General features: G+C 41.5%; 2 protein-coding genes across 5 annotated transcripts in view; one reads left to right on the forward strand and one right to left on the reverse strand.

Moving 5' to 3' along the window:
* On the reverse strand, positions 1–15,566 carry ddhd2 (DDHD domain containing 2). Of its 3 annotated transcripts, XM_061818439.1 has the most exons (20): positions 15,150–15,566; positions 14,124–14,280; positions 11,158–11,350; positions 9,481–9,668; positions 9,307–9,396; positions 9,087–9,207; positions 7,746–7,835; positions 7,514–7,655; positions 7,173–7,381; positions 7,026–7,090; positions 6,826–6,945; positions 6,652–6,747; positions 6,164–6,328; positions 6,045–6,071; positions 4,381–4,536; positions 4,188–4,290; positions 3,937–4,098; positions 3,644–3,748; positions 1,363–1,540; positions 1–1,289 (listed from the first exon to the last, which is right to left on the reverse strand). In XM_061818439.1, the coding sequence occupies exons 1-20, from the start codon at positions 15,203–15,205 to the stop codon at positions 1,220–1,222; spliced, it is 2,493 nt and encodes an 830-aa protein (XP_061674423.1). In that variant the 5' UTR covers positions 15,206–15,566; the 3' UTR covers positions 1–1,219. The 3 variants fall into 3 exon arrangements, with proteins under 3 accessions (XP_061674423.1, XP_061674424.1, XP_061674426.1); XM_061818440.1 differs by lacking the exon at positions 3,644–3,748 and having other exon boundaries at positions 15,150–15,565; XM_061818442.1 differs by lacking the exons at positions 3,644–3,748; positions 6,045–6,071 and having other exon boundaries at positions 15,150–15,564.
* si:ch211-166a6.5 (clustered mitochondria protein homolog) overlaps positions 14,957–17,618 on the forward strand; it is a 15,767-nt gene continuing 13,105 nt past the window's right edge. Inside the window, exons 1-2 of one of the 2 annotated variants that reach the window (XM_061818437.1) lie at positions 14,957–15,030; positions 15,759–15,912. In XM_061818437.1, the coding sequence (XP_061674421.1) occupies positions 15,858–15,912 (55 nt within the window). In that variant the 5' untranslated portion in view covers positions 14,957–15,030; positions 15,759–15,857. Of the gene's footprint in view, positions 15,031–15,621; positions 15,913–17,618 lie in introns of those variants that run through there. The other variant, XM_061818436.1, reaches the window with a different exon arrangement.

Consider the following 17,618-nt stretch of genomic DNA (forward strand, 5'->3'; position numbering starts at 1 on the left):
TGTGGAATACAAGACATTGTTTTATTGTGCCAAACAATAGAGGTATAATGAGCCAATATTTTTGTGCGCATCACCACATTGTCATCAAGTATGCATTGTATATCATATAACATAATCCATGACCAGTGCATCTTTGGAGAGTGCAGAATATTGTTTAACACAAATAGATGAACACTCTCGAGATAAACGTTTCACCAATATGGTTAAAATAAAAAGCTTAGTTAATAAGGTGGTTGGTAGAGGATGAACAAGAACTTCTGGATATGAATAAAAACACACTTTTAATCATCATAAAATTCTGCTTACAGTGTTAAACTCATCTATATCTACATTTTTCTGGCGACACCTGCACATATTTGTGAAACGTTTGTAAATTGCAAGTGTAACGTTGAGATGCTCAAATGTAACAGTTCTGTAAATTGAATACACAGAGGAAAATTCTTTTTTTTTTTTAAATCCCTTGATACAAAGGACAGCAGAAAAACAATTTGGCCCTCGACATGATCAAACTGAGTTTAGCAAATTTGTACGCCACTCTTGATATTATATACTGTTATATGTTAAGGGCACATACACGTGTGAATATCAATAAATTAAAATAAAAGAATAAACAAATGAAAATCAGGATACTTCTGCTTTTTTTTTTTTTTTTTTTACGAAATTGCACATTAAAAATACAGCAGCTTTTGGTTTCTTTGGTGAGCGGAAAGAGAATTCTGGAACAGACACAGCAACCCTGCACCTTGCCGAATACACAAAAATGCATTTCAGTCAGTCAGAACAAAATTAATTGCTTTGTAAAAAGCTAATAGCAACAGGGAGCGCTACCTGGAACTCCTTTTATAAATCCCGTTTAAGCAACAACAAACAAGCGTTTTGTTTTTTTTTTATACTGAACCTGTAGTCATTATAATATAAAATCTTACAGAATATTTTGAAACAGTTGTGCGCATGATATGCTAAGAGTGAAAGTGCACGGTAAGCAAAACAGGCGAGAAAAGTGCAACGTGTAACATGACAGGGGAATCAATACGTGGACACCGACCCGAGTCGTGACACAAAACGGAATATTGACTGATCAGAGATCACGTGACCAAAAGAGACTTAACTCTCAGAGGCAGAGGAGGATTTCGCGACCTTGTGTAACTTTGTCCTTCGTGTTCCTGCTCTCGGGTTACCGAAGTGGGGTTTATTGAGAAAAATGAAATTACAGTTGGGTCTAATCCAAGGGCACATCCAGTTTGTCGTAGATCTCCTTCAGCAGCAGCAGGGCAGCATCCTCGGATTCCCTGACGCACAAAAGTCGGAAATAAAAATTCTTGCGGGGGAAAAGGAAAGAATGAACGGAGGTGCCTGACTTACCAATAGCAAAGATGGGATTGAATGGCAAACAAATATTCGTTGAAGCTTTCTATAGGTTTTTCCTGAAGCACGTAGTCGATCCGCCGCCCTTCATTTAACATGCCCACTTTTATTTGCCCTTGCTCGGCCTGCTCCCGCTGCTCCGTCGATACTGACGATTCCGCCTCCTCGCTCTCGCCTGCGGGAATAAAACAAGATTTATCAGATCTCTTCTTGTACAGATTCGTATTTTTGATAGCAAAAAAAAAAAGGCACTGGAATCTGTAAATCAGGTCAAACTCTTAATGGTTTAAAAAGTGGAAGAGAGTATGTGCGGCCTCATAGGATGTTCCAAATAACAAATGCACATTATGTTACGTTCAATGGGGACTTTGAATTAATTGTTTGTATTGCATCACCTCGAGCTTGGATATTATGCATTATGGGGGGGAAAACATTCAGACAGATATAGAACAATAACAATCAACCATCATGCCCTAAACACTATTAGAAGCAGCGATTTACTCGACAATTATGACCTAAATTCCATTAAATGTTCCATGAAATTGCATCAATTTATTTCCAACAGTCTTTTGGAGTGTTTCTCTTGACTTTGTGTATGGATGTCATATTTCTTTGTCTCCTCTGGGCCTTTAGAATAAGTAGCAGCAATGGAACGGTTTCTGTACCCAAGTTCAAATTCATCCGTTTTTGATGACGACAGCATTTTTCCTGTCCACTGATTGGTTCATCAGGGCAAAATTTGATACATCAAACTTCGACGAGGAAAAAAAAAAGTCTGTCCTGATAAGAGCAAATCAATACATTTAATAATCAGCATCTCTGGTGAATAAGGTGCATTTTATTTTCATTTTTGTATAAATTGATGGTTTTTAATCATCGCAAAGTAATAGTAGTGAGGTGGAATAAGTCAGTACTGAAGGCCAATGTACAAAATGCACAGCACAACATTGAAGCGTACAGTACATAAACGCATACACAGTACATGACACCTACGTAGGTGTCGCCACATCAGCGGCCCTAAGTGGGAAGTGAGAGGTCAGGTACGGGTTAGGAGGAGGAGGGGGCCTGCAGCAGCCAACAGTTGCATTACATAATATTTTAACACTCTGTGACAGAAATAATGTGGTGAACCAAAGAAATGAAACTTATCTGTAAACAATTCTGTTCAAAAGCAGAACCAACAGAATCTAAAATTCAGGCCGTCCTCTGACCCTTGTTGACTTCAAAATTATTTAGCGTAAATTTGCCTTCATAAAACCATTGTTGTCAGTCCAAACAGCCAGCCAATCCAGTTATGCTTTCTTAGTATGTGACATCATGTGACTCAGAACACATAACTGGGATTGGCTGGGTGTTCGGTTCTGACCTGAAGTAACCCTGCCTTGTGGCACAGACGGTGAATTTTAGACAGCGAATTGGAGCCAGTTGAATTGTTAACGTTGAAAAGTTCCACTGAAATACAACTATTGAAAATGTGATCACTTTATATTTCAAATTCAAATCCTGGTGGCACATATTTACTTCCATTTTCATGACAATTTCAAGTGTCATACAAATATAAGAAATGTTAATAATGAGTCAATAACAAAACTAAACTTGGGTTTCTCGACACTTCGCTGACAAGCAATGGCAAGGTCATAGGAAGATTTGTTTGTTATGAGGTTACTGTCACTTAGTGGCATTTTAGAGGTATTGCAGAAATTAATAAAGCCTAGTACAGCAAGATAGTATTTTGGGGGGTTTGTGGTTGCTTTTTTTGGTCAGTTCTGTTAAAAGATTGGTTTTTTTTTTTGTTTTTTGCTATTACCGAAACAACAAATGCCAATATTAGTGTTTTTATATCCTAATAATTCTGACTCATTAAACTGTTACAAACGTACTTGTCTGATGTTTCATTTTAAATGTTATTCAATATGCCTGTGTTCATATAAAATACAATCAAATGTTTTTTTACTGCACCAAATGTGAACCAAACTGTGAACTTAAAACCAACATTTGTACCGAACTGTGATTAAGCAGGAAGTGTTACAACACAAACAATTGTATATGTTTTACTGTAATAATGGATGCTCAAGGAGATTTTCTAACTTCTCTTGTAATGTCGTGCATGATGAGCATTGTAAGACTTTGAACTCGTTACATTTTAAATTGTTTCAAAACATGTTGGGCGACCCAAATTGTAAAATTGCTGTTGAACATTGGAGGTTTTGCTATAGCTATCGTCGTTTTGTATTCATAAAGGAGGCAACAATTTCAAATTGTGACTACCCAGGCTTACCTTGGAAGTATTGCCTATGAAGGGCCCTGGGCCACTCCAATATTTTTGTCCAAAAGTCACCACTTTTTTCTTCCCTCTGAGCAGAAGCACAGACTCCAGCCAACGCTGAAGTTCACAGTAAAGCGCGAAAGGGTGCGGGGAGGCAGGCGTGAGCACCAGACGGAATTAGATGCAAACAAGCAGCATGTTAGCAAGCAGAGAGTGTGGAGTGGGAAAACAGGGAGGGTTAGACACACACGCAGCACATTTTTATATGACATAACTTGGAGAGAAAAAAAAAACAGAAAATCTACCTCGTGTCTCCTGAAGAGTTCCCTCTGTTGTAGTTTTTCCTTCATCCACCGGGGGCAGCGCAGCCACCGGTAGTCTGGAAAGTGACAGCCAAGCTGTCCGCAAGGATCCCAGGACATTATTTTTCAAATCAATGCTCATGCGGGTGAAGCTGTCCTTCAGTTCTTGGAGGCCAAAAAAATACATTATCGTTAGGATTTCGAAGGAAACGCTCAAACCATAATAGTATTTGATCTCGACAAAGAATCTATACCCAAGTGCATCCTCTTACGGCCTTTGTGGTGTGGAATTAGCATTGGTTCCAGATCAACATCTGGAACAATCATGGGTTCAATCCGGTAAGCTACAGGATCAAACTGCACAACGAAAGACGAGGCACGCGTGAGACGATTTTTACGCTTAAATCAACGAACCGCATTTATAGATCGAGCGTCGGATAAAAGCACCGGGTGATAGATGTTATAAAATCTCTTGCAGGTCGGGAAGCTGTAGTTGACATCGATTCGTTTCAGTCCACGGACAGTTAGGAACATTCCAATGGGGGATCCAAACGCAAAAAAGGTCTGCGGCTGGAACGCTAGCTGCGGGTAGTCGATGGATACCTGCAGAGAGAGGGTTTAAACAGTCTTATGGAACCGCTTAAATGCTTAGGGCTGAGGCGGTGGTCTTGCTTTGCACACCCTCAACACAAACAGGCCGCAATAATGCCAAAATCCTTTCAAAACATGGAGACAACTTCGAGAGAGAATGAGAGCACGCAAGAAGGAGAGCTGGCCACTCATGCAGGACGGGAGGAGAACAGAAAATCTTTGGGTTCCACAGGCCGTTATGGCCAATAAGATAATATTGATCATAAACGACTATGCCAGGGGTCACCAATCTTTTTTTTTTTTTTAAACAAAGTGCACCTTTTCGGGTACTGATTGAAGGCCAACCAGTTTGAAACCAATTTGCTCAAATGACCTCGATTTATGTTTTTGATAATACCGTATTTTCCGCACTACAAGGTGCACCTTCAATGAATGGCCCATTTTAAAACTTTTTTTTTTATATATATAAGGTGCACTGCATTATAAGGCCCATAGAATAGACGCTACAGTAGAGCTTGGGGTTAACGTTATGCATCCATTAGATGGAGCTGCACTAAAGGCCCGATATTGATCCATATATAAGGCGCACCAGATTATAAGGCGCATCGTCGGCTTTTGAGAAAATTAAAGGCTTTTAGGTGCGCCTTATATTGCGGAAAATACAGTAATCAATTACTGTATACCGTAATTTCTGGCCTATAAGCTTCAACTTTTTTTCCACACGCTTTCGACCCGGCGGATTATGCGGTGATGCAGGTAATTTGTGCATTTTTCTAAGGGCCGCAAGGGGGCACTTGAGCGGAAAAGGTAAGAGTGAGACCGGTGGAATATATGTGCCGAGGAAGTGACTTTTACCGGTATGTTTTTTTTTTTTTTTTAACCGGCCCTGTTAGCCCTGTGCTAGTGTGTTGCTGTTGTATTACTGCTGTGTCTCAGTGATTTTTACCGATGTTTTTTTTTAACTCCCCCTGTTAGCGCCACGCTCGTGTTAGTGCCACGCTAGCGTGTTGCTGCTGTGTTACTGCTGCGTCTCAGTGATTTAGGTATGATTTTTTTAACCGGTCCTGTTCATGTTATTGTGTTGTTGGTATGTTAAGCTAAATTAAGAACTTAAAACTTTGTGTACCATCTTTCTTTGTAAATATCTCGTGTTTCAATGTGGGTTTCAATGTGGGCATTTGCGGCTTATGTATATACCAAATGGTATTTCCTTTAGAAATGTACTGGGTGAGGCTTATAATCAGGTGCGGTCTGTAGACTGGAAATTACGGTATTCATCTATGTGAAGACAGTGATCATCTTAAAGATTTCTCACCATTTATCACCTCAACATTTCCAAATGATCACTTCTCCAACATTCCTAGGAAATTGCAACATCCTATCATTGCTGAGCGATTTTTACAACAGTCCCACGAGCTCCTCATGTGGGCCTTCGGGGCAACGTGACGGCCCTGAGCGTGACGTTGGTGAGCCCTGGACTATATTGTGTTGTGTGCATGTGGACACCACTTGAGACAAACCTGTCCCTTGGCTATGCTTCCACTGGTCTGTCCGGGCAAGCAGGCGGGAGAGAAGCAGGAGCGTGATGCACAAAGGCTGGAGGCAAAGATAACCCTTTCCATGCAAGCATGCGTGGTACCTGTCCGACACCCATGTTGAAATATTCATAATCTACAGCGCTGGTGATGGACTCTGTTCTGTGGAACTGGCCCTTTTTGACTGCGGATCCTGCAGACTGGTTACCGTTGTCCCCACTGCCAAGTGAACCTTGGAGCACTGAAGCCAAACCTTCAGCTTTGTTATCCTAATCAAACATGATACATATTACATTATTCTACAAAAAAAAAATTGGCGCCATCATTAAACATACAGTAAATGTTTTGTTGTTATATCCTGACTTCTAACTACAGAAAATTGTCTTTCCTCAAAATAGTACACACAACACCCCATCAATGTGATTTTTGGGTTGTTTTTTTTTTTTTTTAGATTTTTGCAATTTATCAACATTTAAAAAGGAAGATATCGCATGCCTTTACTGAATACTTCATATTTGTCAACAATTACACCCCAGAGTCTTTTTGAGTACTAAGGATGCATTGTAGCTCAAAAAAAGTGTCTGTGTCTGACCTCTGAAAGACATTTTCTCCTGACATATTTCAGGATCTTCTTCCGTGGTCCAAGAGGAATTCCTAAATCTTTGAGATCATTTTCTTGGCAAAGAGCCTAAAGGAAGACAAACGGTGCATTATGAACACTTACACGATGCAGTGCATAATTTGCATTTCTGTGTTTGCTTGTTACCAGTGACTCCAGGTCCAGATTTTCTGCTTTGAATGTGGGTGTGTATTGCTGCAGCCCCAGTCGGGTGAGAATCTGTTCTAGTGTATCATTTTCCGGATCACAAAGGTCATCAGACAGTACCTTTAGCATACAGATTTTTTTAAAATTTGTTTTTGACCATTTCACTATACCTCTTCAGAACACAATAATCAAAATTGTACCTTTTCTCTTGCAGATTCTGAACCAGTTCTCTGGTTGGTTAGCATATCAAACAGTATCAATGAACCTATTGAAAGAGAGGTCACAGAGTTTTGTTCGATATTGTTCAAGGTGACTAAAGTCTATAATAATGTGTGAATGTCACTAACCGAGGCTATGACCCACGACAGAAATCTCTCCCTCGAACTTGGGGTGTCTCTTTTTAAAGAGCGCGTGCAGCCTGTTAATCTCCGAGGCGACTGTGTCCACGATGGTCTGGCAGTACGTGGGACTGTTATAGAAAAACAAGTCCAGCAGGGTGTCGTTGGTGAAGTGTCTCAGTCTGCTGATGCTGGGCAGAGTGATCCGATGGATGTCCCTGGGAAGTAGGAAGAGAAAAGGAACAAAATCTAGCGGGTCCGAATTAATAGAAGAGGCTGCGCAAAGAGGAGGAAGGAATTGCGTGAATTGTTTGTGTGTGTGTGCATACTCGGTCTTTCTACGGACTTACTCATCCACGCCAGTGGCATCTCCATGTAAAGCGCTGTGCCAGTTCACCGGGAGGAACTCCACTTTTCCAACCTTGCCCTCAGACTGAGCATTTTTGTAATGAGAAGACAACAAAGACAGCGCCACACTGCGGAAGTCATTCACTGGAAGGAGAAGGCGAGATTAGGAATGATAAATATATTTCCAAGCAGTATAAGAAAATGCACACGCGGAAAAAAAAAAGCATTACCTACCACACTGTATAATGGATCTGAAGCGCAAGTCACATGCAGGACCGATGCCGTGGACCATAAAAACAAGATGGTCCACCTTTTCTGGTTCACCTTGAAATAAATACATTATGAAAAAAAAGAAAATATTTGGGAACAATGGATAATTCATAATTCATCTGCCACAGAGTTCTCAGGTCCCGGGTTCAAATCTGGCCTCACCTGTGTGGATTTAATTGGAGACGAAAAAGCCCGTAGGTGTGAATGTGAATATATGTTTGTTTATATAGTATGTGCCCTATAATTGGTTGGTGATCAGTTCAAGGTGTACCCCACCTCTCACCCAGAGTCAGCTGAGATAGGCTCCAGCACCTCTGCAATCCTTGTGAGTATAAGCGGTATGGAAAATAGATGGATCGAAGATTTGTTGATACAGTTCTTAAAGTGGTGTATCTAATAAAGTGGCCAGTGTGTTAATATTCCACTACATCGATGCCTGGGTTCTCGACCACAAACCGTTCCAGAATACGGTTCGAGAAGTGATTTGTTCGAAAACCGAATTGATGTTTCCCATTACAAGGAATCGAAAAAGAAATAATGCGTTCCAAACCGAAAAAAATTGGGCTTTTTAAAGCATTTTTTTTAGCTTTTCCTGATGATAAATTGCATAATAGAAACATGTATAGTTTAAATACTTTATATAATAAAATAATTTAAGAAATAGATATAATGGTTATTTTTTGCTTAAAATGTATGCTTTAGTAGTAGAGTATGCTAGGCTGGGAGTGCATTGCCGTATCTGTATGAACTTGGTCCCCTTGTAAACTTTTTTTATTAACAAAAGTGCAGAATAACTTTAAACAAGCAACTTGGCTTCTTTGGAGCCATGATTGGGGGTTAATACCGTAATCCTCTGTCAGAAGAAAACAACAGTCACTACCGGGACACGTCTTTGTACACAGAATAACAAAGTGCGCTGGATGCACCGCGCGCGTCACGTGATTCCCGTTTTGTTTTTTCGGGGGGTGGCGTTCGAATTGACAACAACAAAGCGCGTCATAGGTGGGTCAACTGCTTGCACCGTGCAAATTATGTTATTTTGGAGTTTTTTCGGGGGGCTTTCGAATTGACAATAAAGCACGTCGTGGGTGGGTCAGCTGCTTGCGCCGCGTGCATTACATTATTTCCCGTTTTTTTCGGCGCCGTGGGAATGCACAACAAAGCGCGTCGTGGGTCAGCTGGTCTGGCCGCACGCAATATGTTATTTCCAGGTTTTGTCGGGGGGGGGGGTTGAGTTCTCAAAATTTTCAAAAACAGGGACAAGAACTGAGGCTTTATTGTATAATTTAAAAAAAAACAACATACCATCAGGTATTTCTACAGGGATGTTGTTTATGCCACGTTTGACTGTTCTAGGACGGGTGTTCTCGGATGGCGAGGAGACCCAGTCTTCCTGAAATCCAAATGGCTGGTAGTGCATTATCAGCTGAAAGAGGAGCAGAAGAGAAGAATACAGTATTTAAAAATGAAGACTGCAGCTTTGTTTTTCATGTAATTGTGATGGCCATTGAGGTGCAGGTTTCACCTTGGGATTGTGCAAAATGACCGTCTCTCCCGTGGGAAAGTCCAGCTTCCTTTTCCACTCATCTAATGTGACGGCGATCATGTAGGCATCCTGTCAAGTTCATTTTCAGCAATTTGGCTATTTCGTACTGAGGAACGGGTGATATTTGAACAAGCTTCAGTCGTCTCAGATTACCTCCAGACTGTTGCTGAAGTCTTCCGAGTATGGCATGAACCTGATGTCTTTATCTCCCTTGTAGAACCACGTGCAGCGGCGAACTTCGAAGGGAGCTTGTTCCCAGTATACGGGATAGCACTTCCTCTCCTTGACATGTACGTCATAGCGCTCACCCTCCACAGCAACAACCACCTCCTCGTTTCCTCCTGATAACCAAGTAATATTCACGTAAGACAAGGGGTGAGCGAAAACAACATTTACATGATCAAGGGTCCCAATACATTTGTTGCATTACTCTTGGTGTTATTTTCCCCCCACAAAATTGGTTAACAATACAGTTTTCATTTAATTTTATTTCCATTTTTCATAGATCTGTCTTATTGCATAATTTGATTATCCTAAATTATACAATAGAAAAAGATTACATAAATAAAAAGATTCAACAATGTCTTATTTTATGATATAAGTGGTTGGTTATAATTACTTCTAAAAATTAAAACAAGAAATGTACTATTTCAGAAATGAAATTACCTATTACACATTTTTACACACTTTTTTTATGGTCACAATATATCGGTAATCTTTTCATTCTGTTTAGTATATATGTTGTAATATTTCAAGGAGCGGCACGGTGGAGCAGATGGTAAAGTGTTGGCCTCACAGTTCTGAGGTTCCAAGTTCGATCCCGGACCTGCCTGCGTGGAGTTTGTATGTTCTCCCTGTGCCTGCGTGGGTTTTCTCCGTGCACTCCGGTTTCCTCCCACATCCCAAAAACATGCAACATTAATTGGACACTCTAAATTGCACCTAGGTGTGATTGTGAGAGCGGCTGTTTGTCTCTATGTGCCCTGCGATTGGCTGCCGACCAGTTCAGGGTGTACCCCGCCTCCTCCCCGTTGACAGCTGGGATAGGCTCCGGCACTCCCCGAGACCCTTGTGAGGATAAGTGGTTAAGAAAATGGATGGATGGATGGATGGATGGATGGATGGATGGATAATTTGACTCTTCAACATTTTCATATTCTTTTTTTCCCTACTTGTTTCAGAAGTTGGAGCTGAGTCCTGAAAATGTATTTTAAAGGTTCCAATATCTTTGGATGCAGCATCATTATTAAAAATGAGTTAATAAAATGGAGTTTAGTGAATTAATTGATGCATTCAGTATCATCCATCCATCCATCCATTTTTTTACCCGCTTATCCTCACAAGGGTTGGGGGGAGTGCCGGAGCCTATCCCAGCTGTCAACGGTCAGGAGGTGGGGTTACACCCTGAACTGGTTGCCAGCCAATCGCAGGGCACATAGAGACAAACAACCAATCACACCTAGGGGCAATTTAGAGTCTCCAATTAATGTTGCATGTTTTTGGGATGTGGGAGGAAACCGGAGTGCCCGGAGAAAACCCACGCAGGCACGGGGAGAACATGCAATCTCCACACAGGCGGGGCCGGGATCGAACCCGTATCCTCAGACCTGTGAGGCCAACACTTTACCAGCGTACCGCCGCATTCAGTATCAATGGAACAATTTTTGTAAGTTTCTAATCAATACACTATGTTTACATATGTAAATCATAGCTCTGAAAAAGAGAGAATTTGTGTTCAAATATGTTGATATTAAATTTGAATTTGTCAGCAGCAGTAATTAGTATTTTAGTGAGTAATGGTATAGCTAGAGAGAGTCAGTGCACGCTTACTTGCGTTGTCGGCAGTCTCTAATTTGTCGGAGTCTTCTTTGCTAAAAGGGAGCCAGAGTACATTGTCATCGCTCTGTTTGTAGAAGAACCAATGAGGCTGCACTTTTTGGTAAGGAGGCCGGACAGGCTCCACGTCGAGCATTTCGAAGGAAGACGTCGAACCGGGAGAGCTTTCATCCACAAGTGGCAACACCTGTAAACCAAAAAAGTACAAAAACGAAAAAGCCAAAAGGATAACTATGCAAGTCAGAAAAAGAAAATCACATTCACAAACACAATGTTCAACTGTGTTTTACCTCCACAGTAAATTCCAAAAATCTGAGCTCTGTCTGTTTTGAAAAAGAAACATAAGACCAGCCGCCAAAGTAAAGAACAGCGGACAGGAACGGCTCAGGCGGACTTGGTCTCCGCTTGGTCAGGCAGATGAATCTCTGTTCTATTTTGCCCTCCTCTAATCCAGCATTCCCTCGTTTGTACGAGTGACACAGTTACATCTTGTGTACTGCTCTGTTTCCAGACATCCGGCGCCTTCCGTGGCTTGACACAACAGCTTCGTCACAAAATTGCCAAGTCAGTGTACAAGTCAAGAGGGTGTTGACATTTACAGAAAGATGATTAAGAATTAGGGAATACGTGCTTTCCTCACAGTAATTAAAGTTCCAGTGGCTCAGTAGATGCAATACCGTGTCACTAAATACGTCAAACCATAAAAAAGGAGCAGTATGTGACTTCCTTGTATAGCCAAACTATTCTTTCTTGAGACACAAGGGCAGTGTCTTCATTCTGTCGCCCAGTGAGTAAAGAATTTAGCAGCTATATTTGTCCATTAGAACAGGAGCACAAACCAACTCTCGCAGTAAATAAGAATTACCGAGCAGCGAGATTGACGGGGCCTCGAGTGGTGTGAATTGTGACAATGCTGAGTCAATACACTATTTCAGTCCTGCCTGGCACGGACTCGGGAGTTGTGCAAGGTGTCGGGATTTGTTGCGGAGAGGCACATTGTTCTTTTTATTGAATGTTCAGGGATTGCTGCACTCTCGCTAGTGGGTTACTTCACTTCTAATATGCATTTCACAAATTAATGTTGACATACTGTCATTAAACCAGCCACAGCCTTACGGGCAGATTATGAAATACTTGGAAATGCAACATAAATGTACATATTTCCATCCATCCATTTTCTAATGAGCTCTTTTTAACTGCTTAGCTTGATTGCTGCCATGGGTAAGCAAGAGCCAATAATGCCAGTTGACTTTTGGCAAGAAGCGTTGTACACCATGGAACGGTCGCCAGGCAATGGACCTTTCCGACCTGTCAATGACTCGTACTATAACAGCCAATCAGATAGCCGCATTGTCTTGACACGCCCCTCTCGGCGTATTGTCCTACAAGCAATGCCGGTTGCCAGTAGCATGCGCTTGGAAAACTTAATGTTACGAAGAAAATGGCCCTCAGATGTGCTTGGGGAACGTGCAATTCTGATGAAAGATATTCGGCGAGATTGATTCATTTTCCAAAGCCTAAAACCCACTGGACGAAGTGTCTACGATGTATTAAGGCTCGCGGAAGACCGCGCGTACAACTAAATGTGGAGAATATCAACAAACACGAGGCTGTATGTTCGAAGGTAAGTGAGAGAGAAGTATCTTCTCTGAGTTTGATTTAGTTATTATCAGTGCTTCACACATTGCAGGAGAACAATTTTCACTTTGTTAGCGTATCACTGACCTGCTGAACGAAATGTGTCATGTTTTATGCCGAAGATTCGGGTTAGGGATACGTAAATGCGAAATGTCATGCAAGAGAAATGTCTATTTGCCTATTCGTATCACATCGGAGATTTAAGACAGAGCACTGGGTTCCATGACAAGCCAAGTCAAATGAATACACCCACTACGCACTTGTAAAGGCTACCATGATATTGCTCGTGATCTTTCCAAGTAAAAAGTACTCACGCTGCCTTATATGCACAGTACGATTCCACTATTTGATCCAGTTGGATTTCAATATGAAGTTTGTGAGGCATCAACATTTTTGCATCGATCACCAACATTTCGCTGTAACTCTGACATTCCATTCTGTTCCGTCCAAAATCTTAATTCCGTGTAAGTATCCTTGCGTAAAATAGTTGAGACCTCTCTGTAGAACTCTCTTGGACAAATCTGACGGATTTGGCAAAAAAACATACCCCAATATTAACTGCAATACGCGACAGAGAATCGACTTCAAACATGTTCTGTTCAATCGCCATTTTGAAAGCTTGTGGGACATGGCTAAGGGGGTGGAGCTTAAGATCGCCATCGGAAAAGGCAATTGCAGGGATTGTCCAGTAAAAACAATTATTCACAACCACATTCCCATCTTTGAACGATTTAGAATCTTCAATTTGTGGAATGTGGGCGGAAACGAGAGTACCTGTGAAACCCCACTGGGGAAACGATGCAAACTCCATTCGGGAAGGCTGGAGCTGAGGCTCGAATGCCGAACCTCAGAACTGTGAGGCACATGTGCAAACCACTTGGTACAGTAGAGGAACCAAAGAGGTAAATGTCACTGTTTATTTTGTTGATTATGTTGTTGTTTTTTTTACACTAACCCCAAAGCAAATATTTAATATCTAAATTTTATCAAGACAAAAAACTAAATGGAAAAACGGACCACAAAACTGAATTTGATTTTAAAACAGCGTTATAACTGATTGAAGTTTATGTGAGCTAAAGGATTGATAATGCACGTCAGTAAAGATAGGCCAGCTGCCACAATCAGTCTGGACCAACAACCACAATCCAGGCCGGAGTTTGTAACTCTTGATAAAAGCCTCAGTCAATCAATGTGTTCAATCCATTTAAAAAATAAAAATAAAAATAACTCCTCAACACCCTCCCACTCTTACTTGAGCCTGACCAATGTGAAAATCAACACAGTACTCATGGTAGGCTGCATAACATGAAATATGGACTCACCTGGTCCACATGAGTAGTTTTCCCTGCAGTCCCAGCCTGATCAGAGCTGTTCAGCTGGTCTTCATCTCCGGTGGGGGAGGCAGTCCGAGATAGACCCCCCTGGTCAGCAGGACTGAGGGACATTAATTCAGTCTTGGGATAAATCTGATGCCGTAACCTGGGGGTGGGGAACATAAACACATTCTTATCTGTCAATCTCCACGATTAGAGGTTCACAAATAGTTTACATTGACACGAGCATGGGATAAAGGACACCAACTACTATACTATGTAATGTGACCTAACAGTTGGCCATAGATCACACGGGTCGTAACATTTATAGCATTTAAAACACATTTTAACAAAATATTATTAGTCCACCATTACAGTTTTAAGGCAGAATGTTTGTGTATATAATCTAGCTCGGTTTAGGTAGCGATACGGACCGCGAAGTTTCAAGGGTCTCACATCCTGTTTGTTTGTTTTTTAAATGGGTTCAACAGAAAAGCTGGACTTTAACTCACCGACACCGTCCAAAAAAGCCAAACAGAACAGCCTTTGTACTTGATATTTTGCTAGCATGCGCGAGTTAGCTTAGCCATTAGCCAAGGACGGACTACAGTACAGTACTGTCAGTGGTGCTGCCTTTAGGTAGTCTGTGTAATTTTAAAATTAAATGTGAATTTGACAAGTAAATGTGATCTGTTATCGATAGAAAATACATTATTTGTATTATTGCTGAGTGAAATAATTTTGGGTGTAAAATTGTGGTACCGGCGTGTTTACCCAGCAACCTGCTGTACAAACTAATTTAACAGATATTGTAGAAGTTGTATTTACGATGAGTACATGAAGGCACCATTCGCCACCACCCCCAAATAAAACGAACACGTCACGGGAGCGAAACGTTTTTCTTTCTGACTCCACGGTGAGTACAGTACTGCAAACAACTGGCGATTATATTTCACAATCGTGGGGTTTAGTCTTCATCCATCTCTCTTTTCTAAATATGAATAGAGCATTTCTGAGGAATTGAGTTGACTTTACTCGGTGACTTCTCTGTCGTTCCTCTGAAACTGTATGTTGATGGAATCCTGTTCCATTTTAAAACGATGTCAGTCCGTCTTGCTTGGTGTAGATCCGCGAGTAACCACGTCACAGGGAACATTTGTGCAAAAAAAAAAAAAAAAGGGCAACAATTTCCTTGTAGTAGTTTCATTTAAATATGACTCCACCACTTAGTCATGCATGTCAGCTAAGGTTGCTGGCACTGTATTTCCAAATGCGTGATTCATTGGAGGACTGAGGTCTCATCTCTACCAATCAAAATGTCTACTCAAGTTTTCACTTCTCCTGCAGGGCTGATAGGGAGTGAAACATGCCTGGAGTAGGAAGAGTGAGTACAGATAGAATGCGTGGACACACCCAAGCCAACGTGTGGGAGACACGCAGAGTAGATTTGACTGTGTGGAGCAACAAGAGGGTGGGGCTTTTTTTTTTTTTTTTTTTTTTTTAAATACACACACAGAACAGATAAGTTGAGTTTGCAGAGCAGAAGGGGCAGGAGTCACAGTCCAGCGCAGTCATTTACTTTCACTGCGGGGTTTACAAGCCGTCCAGCTGCACATTTTCAGGGAAACTCTTGTTGCATTCCAGCTCGGAGCAAGACTGCAGCGGTTTCCAACATAGTCAAGCAAAAAAAAAAAAGAAAAAAAAAAAAAAGGAAGAAATAAAAAGGGGAATCAAGAGACAGACATGAAGGACAAAGTGAGGAAAGGAGCAGGAGGAAGAACTCAAGCCAAGACAAATGGTGAGTAATACAAATAAGCTTTGTCTTTTCCTTTTGCTTTCTTTTCCTCCTTTTTTCTTTGGATCCTCCCTGTGGAAGGTGAGAAGGGGTGGGACATTCAACATGTTTCTGCTGCTATGAGAGTATGTTTGTTTGTTGCTTTTTTTTTTTTTTTTTAATTCATAGTGACAATACTTAAAGAGGCGAAACCTGCTATCTAAAAATAAAGGAGTTTTCTTTCTGTTACAACTTTCATACCTTTGACACTCCCTTTTAGACAGGATGGAGTGGTTACGATTGAATGTGTGCTGGCGTGTCTGCAGGTGAGAGTACCCTAAGGCGTTCCTACTCCCTTTATAAATGCAGGGGGCTTTTTGGGCACAGCATTCAAAAACTGATGCGATCTCCAAGAGCTCGTGACCTTTCAGTAAATAAGCTTTCAACATGTTTAGTGTGGGCACCAAAATAAACTTGTCAACGATGCAGGATTCTGCAGTAGTAAGTCACCTCCAATAAAGAAAAGGCGGGTGGCCGAATGCCAGAAAAGAGGAGCAAGCTTCCGCCAACCGATGGTGAAGAAAGAAACTGTTCTTTGGGTGCTTTCCAGAGGTGGACTCCCACGCTGACAAGCAGGCGTTTTTTTTTTTTTTGTTTTGTTTTGTTTTGTTTTTTTTTATTGTAGAATGGCCACATTCCTCCGAAAGGAGTTTGTGCAGCACTTGGAGAAAGTGTAGTAGAATGCACAAGCGTTGTGTGTAGGCTTCACCGTGAGGCTTAAAGCTGTGCTTGGTTTGTGTTTGAGCACTTTGCAGTGTGCAGCACGCATGCCACTGCTGGGTGTGGTTGTCCCTCCAGCTCTCGATGACATGAAGGCTGATGGGCAAATTCAACAGGTTTAGTCACAATGTAGGTTATGCATGCAAGGTCCTGCTCCCCCCTGTGTGTGAGGGTATGCGTGTGCATGTGTAAAGACACACCTTTTTTTTTAATTTGCCTGAATTCAATTTCACCTTCCAATCATTCTCCATCTTCGGGCGGAAACCACGAGTCATATTTACTACTTGTTCATTTCTTCATTGACTGCAGTCGATCGTTAAACCCATGAAAGCGCTAATAAACAATCGGTGGATTGAGAATTCAGTTCTTAAATTGCTTGTTGAGTAACGCTGCCTTTGAAGCGATGGAGGAAAAGTGGAGTGCACCACTAGGATTTAACCTGCAGAGGCGCTATTGATTCAGTCTCATATCTAGTTTGTTTTCTAATGAACAGTTGAGGGAAGACATGAGGACAGTGGGTGTTCGAGAGGAAGATGAACGTAGATGGAAAAAGATGAAATGCTGTGGCGACCCCTAATCGGGACAAGCCGAAAGGAAAAGAAGAAGAAGTTGAAAAAGGTTGGAGACGAGCAACCACATCGATACAGACCTCCACAACGAGAAAATTCCTCCAAAGTTTTATGTTGCTCATCGCTACATTGGGATTGAAACAGGAGCTCTCATTCATTCATTCAAAGAGATTTTCTCACGCCATTATATAAAGATAACAATCGGTTAGTGTCATGTCATTATCCAAGCCGCTTATCCTCACAAGAGTTGCAGCAAAGCTGGAGCCTATCCCAGCTAGCTTCGGGCGAAAGGCGGACTTACACCCTGAACTGGTCGCCAGTCAGTCACAGGGCAGATATCGACACCTTCACTGAGCGGGATTCAATCCCACGCTGCCCGCA

Source organism: Syngnathoides biaculeatus, chromosome 4, assembly GCF_019802595.1.
Source record: "Syngnathoides biaculeatus isolate LvHL_M chromosome 4, ASM1980259v1, whole genome shotgun sequence".
NCBI classification, from domain to species: domain Eukaryota; kingdom Metazoa; phylum Chordata; class Actinopteri; order Syngnathiformes; family Syngnathidae; genus Syngnathoides; species Syngnathoides biaculeatus.